The sequence below is a fragment of the Python bivittatus genome, unplaced genomic scaffold (assembly GCF_059951505.1).
Source record: "Python bivittatus isolate LINGU-HERP-01145 unplaced genomic scaffold, Pbiv_v1 ctg000580_np1212, whole genome shotgun sequence".
Classification (NCBI taxonomy): Eukaryota; Metazoa; Chordata; class Lepidosauria; order Squamata; family Pythonidae; genus Python; species Python bivittatus.
The window spans coordinates 14,293,694-14,305,625 of NW_028277087.1; the positions used below are offsets into that span (position 1 = coordinate 14,293,694).

General features: G+C 46.2%; 1 protein-coding gene across 1 annotated transcript in view; it reads right to left on the bottom strand.

Annotated features, from left to right (window-relative positions):
* The window catches only part of MDGA2 (MAM domain containing glycosylphosphatidylinositol anchor 2), a 491,572-nt gene extending 480,159 nt beyond the window's left edge, over positions 1-11,413 (bottom strand). The window contains exon 1 of the mRNA XM_088149614.1: positions 10,717-11,413. Within this exon, the coding sequence (XP_088005740.1) occupies positions 10,717-10,789 (73 nt within the window). The 5' untranslated portion in view covers positions 10,790-11,413. The remainder of the gene's footprint in view (positions 1-10,716) is intronic.
* Positions 11,414-11,932: the final 519 nt, after the last annotated feature.

The following is an 11,932-nucleotide window of genomic DNA, read 5'->3' on the forward strand; positions in this document are numbered from 1 at the left end:
TCACTGCAAAACCCCGCTTGAATTAAAGATGGAAAATACAAAAAAGCAAGCACTTCATTATTAAGCGTCATTAGGCTTGTGTTTGTTCTCCATTTAATTCATATATGCAGATTTAAAAACCATTCATGTTAGGTTTGATAAAGGGGTAATTTTAAGGGTGGATTCTCTTCCCTCCCTCAAGAAAATAAAGTGAGTATGCTAAACAAATAGACCCTTTGTTCAGCCTTTCTAAAAGCTTTTAAATGCTTTCAGCTTCCCACAAGTGCCAGAAATACACAGCACCACACAGAGCAGCCGCCGTTTCCAGCAGATAAAGAAAATGAGAGTGGAGTTGTATTGTAACTGATGTTGAGCTCGGGAAAGGAACTGATAACTTTCACATCACGCCAAGATAAAATTTGAATACTCCAAATTTAATGTTGGTTTTCCATTTTTCATAATCTTACTCTTCTCCCCACCACAAAATTAATTTTTAAAAGTGAGCTTGAGCAATACTGTTGGGTGTATTCTCCAAGCCAACTAGTTGCCTTCTCAGAACTACAATTCCCAGAATTCTTGGGGAAAAACTGGAGTGGCTCAGAGGCCAACTGACTCAATCCACAGTATGGAATTGTAAAAACCCAAGAGATCTTTCATGTCAATTCTCCCACCCTTACATAAAGGTTCTACAATGCAACACAATTCCAGTAGTGCTAAGGTATCTGTGATATTACTAGAGGACACAAGTGAAAATCCCAAAATAAATACTTTTTTAAAGAAAAGTCAATTAAATACTCCAAACTACACAAGATTATCCAATCATATGAAATGTCAGTCTTCTCATCTGAGATCATGCAGGAGCAAGATCACCAAATCACATGAAATTTCAGCTATTTGCACCTGGGTTTGAACATCTGTTCCATACTTTCACATCAGGTCTGCAATGATGGTTAGTGCCAGAAAAGATTGCCAACTCCCTCTTTACACATGCAAATTAGCCACATAGCCCTAGATCCAAGATACAGAATCTTTGCAATTAGTTTTATCATGCAGACACAGAGAGGCTTCCCAAGATCCTTTGTGATGGGACTGCCCCTTTCAGACTGTATACAGGAAGAACTCCCCACCATCCTCAGTCATGTTGCAGTGCATCCTGGGAGGGACACTAATCCAGTTCATGTCATTTAACACTGCCTTCCAATAAAGAGCAAAATTAGGTCCATCAATATTATCTTATATCCTTGTTTCACTGAGCGGCTAGCCAGATGCACAAAAAGCAGAGTTTACAGGCAGAAAAATCTCATCACCTCCTGCTGCCTTCAGGGGCTTGGATTCCATGGAATAGTGCCTCTGACAAATAGCCAGCAATACACTGAATTATGCACTACGTACAGATGTACTTTATGTAGCCAGTCTTGAATTTACTGCCTATTTTACCAGAACATCCTAACTGTAAGAGCAGAAGAAAAACTTCTCTCCTATTCTCTATACCATATATAACTTTATGAAGTTCAGTCATGATGTTTGGGTGTGGGTGAAGGGAGACAATATTTATTTATTTTATTTATGAAATTTATATGCTGCCCATTTCCCCCAGAGGGTGTATATAGTAACATATATAACCACATTTCTCTCTACTTAAAAGCTCCAGATGTTATTTTTTCTTTTCCTCATGCTGAATGCTCTAGCCTCTGAGATGTTTTAACACAAAACTAATATTGGCTATATTTTTCTTATCCACCACAGCTTCAAGATTGTTTCCTTGTTTCTTAGTTGTCACCAGGTCATAACCCCTAAGATTCTTAGTCCTGCATTCAAGATGCATCCAAGGAGTTTGCAGGCCAACTCCCGCGCTGTGGCTCTTTTCTCACCCCGTCTGGATAGCCTACTCTGAACTCACAATAAGCCCCTTGGGTTTCTACTGTCCCAAAGAATATGATGAGAGATGTAGTTCAGCCACTTATCTCTTTAGGAAGCTTCCCCAATTGAGCTAAATATGGGAAATTGATCCCAAATGTCCCTGGAGAATGAAACATCTTTATTTCCCATGTGGAATAGAATAAAAAATCATCTATTTCCAGGGCAAATCTCCTTCATCCTTCTTGACAACTATCAGATTCATTGCAAAATAGGAGATCTATTATTTGCAATGGGAAACTGAACAATCTGAGCAAATACCAAGTATACTATATATAGTAAGGTCTGAGCCCAGACCCCCCAAAATTAGAAATCCTAGAGAACACACAAGTATATGACACAGTCTTTCCTTTCTTTCAACTTTCCTCCCTCCCTTTTTCCTTCCTTCCATTTGTATTGCCACCCACTCACCATGAAATGTTGAACATTGGTTCATTCAGCCCAGTATTGACAATACTGACAGACAGCAGCTCTTCTGAACTTCAAGGAATATTCCAAGCTATCACTGAAGAGGTTGGGGATTGAACTGGAGATGTTTTGTAGGCAAAGAGTGTGCTCTACCAGTGATCCACTGCCTCTTTTTATTTATATTTATTTATAAAACACATTTCTATGGCCACCCAACACCTGAATGACTCTGGGTGGCTTACAAATTAAAAAAAGAACAAAAGAAACATCACAATACCAAAAAAGTACTACAAATGCCCAGAGGAACAATAAAACCCTTCCCCATCCAACAGACAGCCTATAGGGGCCCACTAATCACCCTATCCCAAGGACTGGGGAAGAACCATGTTAACAGCCTACAGATTAGTGGCAGTTTGAATCTCTGGGGACAGGTTGTTCTAGAAGGCAGATGCCATGACAGGAAAGACACCTTCCTGGGTCCTGCTAGATGACAGATTTTAATCAAGGGGACCTGAAGCATGCCAACTGTCTGATTGTACAGGATGGGCAGAAACTATGGAACCATATCTTTGACAGCAGTATCTGTAAGACAATTTGCTGGTCAGAAAGGAATGCCCAGGTCAAACTTTTGGAAAAGAAAGCAGTGAAGCAATTTGTCAATTGGGTCTACTCCTGCTCCCAGACCTTATAACAGGTAAATCTGAATCTCAGCTACATATAACTGGTAGCTCTAGGCTACTCTGTTGCAATTCCTTCCCTCTGGAATAATCTTCCCTCTGAGATCTGTGTGGCTCCCACCCTTATGTTCTTCAGGAAATTGTTAAGGACCTGGTTGTTCTCCCAGGCCTTGAGGACAGGATTATGGAGCCCCCTTATTGATTTGGTTTGGCTTGGTTTGGCTTTGTTTTGCTTTTGTTTATTGTACTTTGATCTTCTAGTCAGCTGTATTTTTCTTTTAATAAGTTGGTTTTTAGTTGTAAGCCCCCCCCCCCAGAGTCATTTGGGAGTCAGGCAGCCTATACATTAAATTTAATTAATTAAAACTTAGAGCCTGAATTTTACCCTCTACCTACACTAGCCCTGTCTCTGCTTTCCCTGTTGTTAGTTCCACTCTATTCTTGGTTGCCAGTATTCCAGAAGCTATGATCCTATCTGAACTGTGAAGAGCTCATAAATGCAACCAAGCAAAGAAAAGAGAAAAGGAGAAATGAGGAGTGGGTACATTCCCTGAGAGTTGAGTGCCTAGGAAAGGTAGAGAAAAAGGCACCCTCAAGTCACACTAGATCACTTGGACTTAACCATGCAAATTTCTTGGCAACACTACAGAGGTTCCTGGATGTCTTGTCTTCCCATTCTGTCCTAGAATTCCCTGTAAGTCACCCATCCAAGCTGTAGGCTGATCCAACCCTGCTTAGCTGCCAAGTCCAGACAAGGACACCTGGGTGCTGTCACCTGCTGAACCAAAGGTGGAGACCGAGGAGCAATGACCAAAGGCATATTTTGCTTGTGAACCTCCTGAAGCATTAATTCCAGTTGGCTTCTAGCCCAATTTCTGACTGGCATTATCGCCTGGAGAAAATTCTTTGAATATTTGTTTGTTTTATCACCTTTCTGGTCTGGTGGATGCTCAAAGAGGCTAACCACATTTAAAAATGAAAACAGAATATAAAAAAGTTACGAATAACAGAAATACTATGTATAAGACCCTCATTCCATGTGATAAAAGCAGAAACATTAAGCACTTGTGCAACGCATACCATGTGACAAAGAACCCTGCCCACATTATTTTATTTATTTATATGTCACACTTATATAGTGCCCATCCCACACAAAGTGACTCTGGACGGCATACAACAATTATTGTAGCAGGACTTACACCAATCCTGAAAGAGGGCCCAATACAAAGGCCCTAGTTTTGCCAGAAGGACCTGAGAATGAAGACTCATGGATAGGGGAAGACCACTTAGAGAACCTGTAGCAAAAATGAATTTTGGATCAAAAATGCTTCCTTTTTCACAACTGAAGTGGGACTAATAAAGGCTCAATAACCAAGTTTTATCATGGATTTTGTGCTTGGCTCTAGAAAAGTTAGCAGCTGTATGCATTTTTCTTAGTCTGCACCATTGCTGTGGTCAACAAGGCAGCATTCATCCAGGATAAGCCAGAATCAAATCTTTGGACATAGATCATTCTACTTTGCTGAAGTTAAGCAGGTGTGAGTTGGGCCAGACTCTGCACAAAGGACCACCTGGGAACTCTCAAGCTGGGTTCCCACAAATAGTTCACTAGGCTAAAATGGGGTGGGGGGGTGGGGGAGGGTGTCGTTTGTGATTCATGCATTGTGAGGAATCCAGTCATTAGCATAGCTTGTTGTAGGAGCCAGGCCATCACATGAAGCCATAATATAGCCTATTTGTTTGGGCACAGCATGTTATACAAATACAGTAATTGTGTTTTGCTAACACAAAGCTTCAAGGTTTAATGTAGCTGGAGAGTTCCAAGATGAAAAAGAGGATATATAACTAGCCCAAATTGGGCTCATTCAAGTTGGACTCTTCCAGTTGTTTTAAATTACAACTCTACCAATTGCACTAAATAACATAAAAGCTGAATGGAACCAGGTAAAATAGAACAATTGCACTGAGTAAATCCATAATTCATTTCAGAACCAAAGGGATTGATTATATATAGAATTACCATCCACTCTCCAACCTGCTGAACTGAAGCATCTCAGAGTCAGAAATTAATTACCTTCCTTCTACCTATTTGCAGAGCAAAATCCCTGATTGAGCCTTCTTAGCCCTGGCAAAATATTAATCATAATATTCATACTTGTATCAAGATCTTAGATTATTATCAGTAAATGTTATTTTTAAATAAAAACCCATCTGCCCGCATTTTGCTGTGATTAAAAGCTATCTGACAATACAGATCAAGGATGCAACATTGTCAAAGACACCTGACAGAAAGGTTGTCATGGCATGTTGCTGCTACGGAAAGAGTAGTGTCCACTGGTCAATTAGAAATTGAGAAGATTAGCTGATTCTAATCTGGATTCCCTCTGAAATTCTCAGGATTCTCCTTCATGCAGGAACTTTCAAATGTTTGCCTCTAGATCAGAAGCATACAATTTTTAAGAGTTATATCCAAGGGCAGCAGAAGACATCATACTGAGTCAACATTTTCAGGCTTTTTTAAAATGTTATTTGGAAAGTTAGGTGTTTTTTGTTTGAGGCTGTTGTTGTTCTTTGGAAAGAATATATCTCAGGAGTGCTTTTCTTTAAAAAAACAAGAAACAAAAACTGCACAGCTGATTTTTATGCTCAGCCACCAAAATGTAGTGGCACTATTTTAAAGGTGGTAGACTCCAAAAATAGGGCTAGAAGCACATGCAGGCCACAACTTGCCCACTCCTGTTTTATTTATTTTATTGCTATAATTTATATGCTGCTCAATGTAAAAAAAGTCTCTAAGCAGCTTGCAAGTAATACAGAAATAACACAGAAAGAATAACCAAGGAGACATAACGAAACCAATAACAGTAAACTTTCCTGTCCATTAACCCACCAAGGAAAAATAGTCACGAAAACAATTACCTACTGCAGGAAGGGGATGTGTCATACTACCAATCCTCAAATGTGTCATACTACCAATCCTGCACCTCCAGTGCAACTAGGTCTTGGTGGCTTCCTCAAATGCCCACATGGTTGATGCTAACTTGATCTCAGGTAGAACACTATTTCAAAGGAAAGGGGCAGCAACAGAAAAGGTGTTCCCTTGTGGTTCCTGATGACAAGAAACCCTCAAGGATGGGACAAGAAGGATGCCCATTCAACTAGAACTTGTTGGATAGGCAGAATCTGCTGGGAGAAGATGGTCCTGCAGGTATTCAAGTCCTGAGCCATATAGGGCTTTGAAGGTAACAACCAGCACCTTGAACTGCATTCAGAAGCTCACTGGCAACCAATGCAGCTCTCTCACAGTAGGTGTGTTCATTGGGAGGCACTCTTAATTATTGCATTATGGACTAGCCGTAGCTTCCAGGTGGTCTTCAAGGGCAGCCCCATGTAGAGCAAACTGCCAGAGTCTAACTGAGAAGTGATCAAAGTAGGAATGACTGTAAGCAGAACCTCTTGATCCAGAGACAGTTGTAAGTGGTGCACAAGGTAGATTCTACATGAAATGATGCATTTTCCAAAGGTTTCTATGGTAGGAACCCAAGCCATTATGTTTTACATATTATATGAACTAAGTCATCCCATGAAGTACAATAGGGCTAATTTGTTAGGGCACTGGTATTACTGGGGTTTTTTTAAACCGAGACTGGGAATGTAGCATGTTGTTCAGACACAGCCTATTATCTTTGTATCACACAAGCACAGCCATCCTCATACCCATGAAGTACAAGCATGACATGCTTCAAGTCAGGAGTGATATTAGCATGTGCTTTCCAAAGAATGTACAACACAACTACCAGATATTTTTTTTCTTTAGCTGTTTGTTTAGTCAGGAACTCAACATGACTCCTTAATGGATTCTGGCAGAGAGAAGGCACTTCCACGCATTCACATAGCCGGCCCTTGATGACTGGTGGCTACTAGCTACAAAGCACATTAAGCCTTTGGGAGGGAGTGAAAGACACAAAACAAGTGTTTTGCTTTCATTTCTCATGAAAAAAAATTCTATAAAGATCTGGAGTTTTATGCACGTGCTACTTACTCCTGGTGATGGCGGCAGCTAATTAAAGCTGCTTGAAAGACCAGCTCCATCCCTGGCCGTTTCTTCTGTGCTTGACTTGAATATTTCTTTAAAAAGATACAAATCACAAAAGACACAAACCCGCAATCCTCTCTTCCCACAAGAAAACGGACCCAGTAAAAGACTGCCCCCTACAGCTTCTTACCCATTAGGGAAATGGTTGTTAGTTCAAACATTACACAAACATTGGATAAAATATCCAAGCTCTGTTGCTTTTGCTGTTTGTCGGGGAGGGCATCCATAAACACCATTTTCTACTTTCTTTTTTCCCAGAAGGATGCCTAAGGTAAGAAGAGTAGTTCTGAGCATCCTCCAATCCTTTCTCATGGCTCATCTAGACATCCTTGCAGCCCTGAAGATGCTGAGCTCAATTTTCCCCTTGCAACAGAAATGGATGCTTCAGGCAGCCCATGAAGTATAAACTGGAATCCCAGAATCAAATATGGTCATCATTACTCATGTGGTCATCACAAACATCAGAGAAATAACCAACCCATTAAGAAGAAACTTGACAACAGTCCACACGTACACACCCAACAGGCTACAAATTTCAATTCACTACACCTATGCAAACAGCCAGAGGAAGGGTGTGGGTGCAAAAATTCCATAAAAGTATGGAGCCTAAAGGAAATTCAGTATATGTGTATCTCTCCCTTCCTTATTCTTTCTCTCCCTCTCTCACACAAACACACACACACATCCATTTCCACAAGACCAGCAAGAAAGACTGGAATATAAATGATTACGCCCCATGAGTCATCTCCAGACTCAACAGGATAACCCCTTCAATGTTGAGCATTCTTCTGACCAGGTATATGAGCAAAATCACATGGATATACCAGAAGGTAGTCATGTTGTCTGCCACATCCACGTATTCTCATGAACGTTCCTTATTTGGCACTGAACAAATTAACTGAAAAAGACTTTACACCAACAGCAAACCAAACCCATCCTTCATTAACCAAGCTGAGGAATCCCACAGACCAATTTGCTTGTTCCCAACCATCTGCCTACACATCCCGTGCTGTCTTTGTGGAAAAAGAAAAAAAAAACCAATTGGGCTGAATGAGCACCTCGTGTTCCATGGAGAACCTTGCATAACACAGAGCCAAATCATTTTGAACATGTGTTTCTTTTGTCAAATATAAATACTAAGTCAATTGTGATGCCAAAATAGAGTGCCTGCTATAGATTTACAGGAGGTGTAAAGTCAGCCAAGACAAGCAACAGATGGTAGATTGTTATGGATTCAGTATAACCAATTAGGGAGCCTGGGCCCTTCAGAGTTCCCAGTTCAGAGAAATGATTGTGCCTTTGCCCACTCCCACATGCACACCTTCCAAATCTTGTGAAACTAGCTCGAAACTTCCATACCCTATTCTCCATATGTGTTTTTGATGACCATACAAAGATGAGCGCAAGTGTTCCAACCTGAGGATGCTATCCAATGTGTTAGCAGACATCCACTGAGTTTTCATACAGGCCACCCCATTAAAGCCTAATTTTATCCCTGGAAAAGCCTAGGGGCAAGAGATTACTTCTCACTATTCTCTCCTGCTTCTGCTGCAGAGTCCAGCAACCTGTCAAAACCTTTGCTCTTCAAACATGCATGAAAGCCATTTCTTCTCTCTGGGTGTCAGTAACTTAAGGGAAGAAGACCAGGGAAGGCTTTGCCTTTCAATCTGAGCTGAAGCCGGCATTCCCTGCATCAGAAGGCTGTTGCCAGGGAAATGGGATGAATTTCAGAAGGAAAAGCAAGGCTGAGTGGCAGCAGCTTTCAGGTGAAGAGGGAGAAGTGGAGGACTTGGGTGAGTAGAGGGACACTTAGGGTACTATCTTGTCTCCTCGCAAAGGGAAGCCGCTTCTACACACACCACAGACTCACAATTGCCGCAGCGAATGCCTGGCACAGAAGTCAGGGCTGGCTGACTGCCTTGGGAAGGAATGAATGAACTATCCCTCCCCCATCTCCCTTTGCTAACGTCAGCCTGGGATTTGCATGGCACAAACAGGTGCCCACCTTCAAACTGGGCACCCATTGGCCAATGGGGCCAACCCGCTGTGCATAAAACTGCTCTGCCAGCTTCCCAGCAAAGGCTGATGCCCATTCGGCTGCTTCCAGAGGGTTAAACACCATCTCCCCCTGGCTGTCAACCCAAGCTTATTTCCACCTCCATAACAGGGTTTGGAAATATAAGCGAGGGTTATTTTTAGCCTCCTTCAAATATATAGAAACACCCAGAGAGAGAGGGGGGGGAGAGGGAGGGAGTGAGCCTTCCCCTTGGTATTCTATAGAAATGCTCAGTGCTTTCCCCACCCCCCACCCCATGTGCGAAGCATGCACACCATCCTGAATGCCACGCCAGAAATAGATCTGCAAAGTTTAATTGCAATCCCCACCCCCCACCCCACCCCACCCCCCACCCCACCCCACCCCCACCATTCAAAGGCCAGAGCTAATCTCACAGATGTAGGTGGCGGGTCTAAATGGCTGGATGCTAAGGAGCCCTGTCTCGTCTGCTAACAAGGGAGGCATCTTTGCATGGGCAAAGCTGGTCCCTGGCATGTTCTCAACCATCAGCTCAGTGTGACTGCAACCAGGCCCTAATCTCTCTCTTGGCCCAAATTAACTTGCTGGCATCCAAACATGCCCCAAGGAGGAAGAGTTACTCATGTTCAGCCTGTGGCTCACACTGGACCAGGGAAGAGGTGGTGGTGGTGGGGAGACCAGGTAACCTACCCAAAGAGCAAGCAGTAGGGAGGGAGGACACAGGCGGGGGGGGGGGCAGATAAGCCAGGGAGGGGGCCAGAGAAAGAGCCAAGTCCTTCCCCAGCCCAGGGAAAAGCTGTGCTCCAGCAGGCTCATCCAAGAAAGCCTCAGAGCCCGGGGAGGAAACCTTGCGCAGGACACCCGCGCAGACTGAAACCGCAAATGCTTCTGGGCGCATTTGTAGCCAGAAAAAGCAGGCAAGACACCCTTCGCGCTTCTCCCTCTTCCCTACCGCTACATCCTCTCTCTCTTCTCTCTTTCTGCTCATTCATTCATTAATCCGCTCCGAGCGCGCACTCGCGCCCACACACACACACACACACACGCACACACAAACTATTTCGCTCTTGGTCTTCCTTTGCCATCTCCGGACTTGGCGCCCTCGCCTGGTTTGGCTCCTTCGGACCCCATCGCTCCTGGCAACAGCGGCGCAGAGCGACCCAAACTCTCCCGAAGCCTTCCTCGCACTTCCTCCGTGGAGGAACCGGGAGAGTCGGGGGAGGGAGGAACTGCGCGGAGATGCCAGAGAGGGAAAAGGCGGTGGTGGCGGCGGCGGCGGCAGCTGAGCGGGTTCCGAGCGCGCTCCTGCGGGAATCGCAACCCCCCAAGTTAGCAAAACGCCTTCTGGGGGCAGAGTCGGGGAAGGGGAAAGGCTACTGCTCGTCGTGGCTACTGTTGCGCGCCGCCAGGGACGGAGGCAGGGAGGGAGGGAGGGAGTCAGGGAGGGTGGGGGTCAGTCCGGGGCTTGCCCGGGAAGGAAGCTTTGAGGGAGGGGGGTAAAGGTCGGCAGGGGAGGGGGCTGCATCCTCGCAAGGTCACCACGATTTTTTTCCGGGGGGAGCGGGGGAGAACAGACAAAAAAGGAGAGCCGCGGCTGCACTCACCGTAGACGCCTTGTCCGGAGATGCCCTCCAGCAGCACGGTGAGCAGCCACACGACCCCGTAGGCTAAATCCATCTTGGGGGAAGCAGCCACATATCCAGGCGAAGGGGACCCGGAGGGACTGGAAAGGGGAGGGAGGGAGGGGGAGCCGAGGGAAGGAAGGAGCTGAACCACGCTCGCTCGCTCGCTGGCTCGGCCACGGCCCGATCGCCGCTCCGGAGGAGAACGCAGAGCCTCCCCCAGCAGCAGCCGAGTCCGGTTAGAAAACAGAGGCTGCAGCGGCGTCCTTGCGCGGCGCGCTGTGCTGGGCGAGCGCCTCGGCGGCAGCGGGGAGCTCCGAAGCCATGGTGGGAGCACACGCCGCCCCCCCGCCCCCCCAGCACACACACGCACAGGCCTGCGGGCGGAGGATCGGCTCAGGTCCTCCCGGAGCGCTTTTGCTGCTGCTGCCGGTGGAGCCGATGGTGCCGCGGCGGCTGCGGGCCCGGGCAACTTGCTTGCCTGCCTGCTTGCCTGCCTGGCTGGCTGGCAGGGCTGGGCAGGGAAGGCAAAGCAAGGCAAGGCAAGGCAAGGAAAGGGAAGGGAAAGGAAGGGAAGGGATGGGAAGAGAAGCGTGCCCGGAGCGGGGGGCGGCAGCTGCGGGGCTTGCGCGCCGCGGTCACGTTGGACTCTACGTGCTCCGTGCCGGCCCTGCCAGGCGGCCAAGGCAGCACCGAGCCGGCGACGTCAACTGCGCGCCGCCGCCCCCTCTTCCTTTCGCTTCTCCTCCCCTCCTCTCGACGGAGCGCAATAGAAAGGGAGGCGCCGCGCGTCCGTCGCTCTACCCCGGTCCCTCTGAGCTGCCCGCTTTGGGGGAGTTCTCGGGCAGGTGCCAACTTTGGGGAAGCACTGCGCTCCTCGTCTGGAGGCCGGGGCGGGTCTTGGGATCAGATGTCCGTTTCTCCTCCCCTCGGGTCGCCTTTGAGTTCCCATCTCAGTCTGCCCTTTTCCTCTTTCGGACTCGCCACAGAGCGCGGTGGGACTCCTGCTCGGGGGAACGAGCGAAAAGAGTCGAGCGGTGCGGGGTGAATCTCATCCCGAGAAGCAGGCAGCCACCCAGCTACATTTCCCCTTTGGAAGAGCGCTCTGGTGGGTGTCTGCTTTTAGGCTTCACTGCATTCTTAATCAATAGACTGAGATTTAGTCAGAATTGTTTGCTTTCCTCCTCCCCCCCCCCTT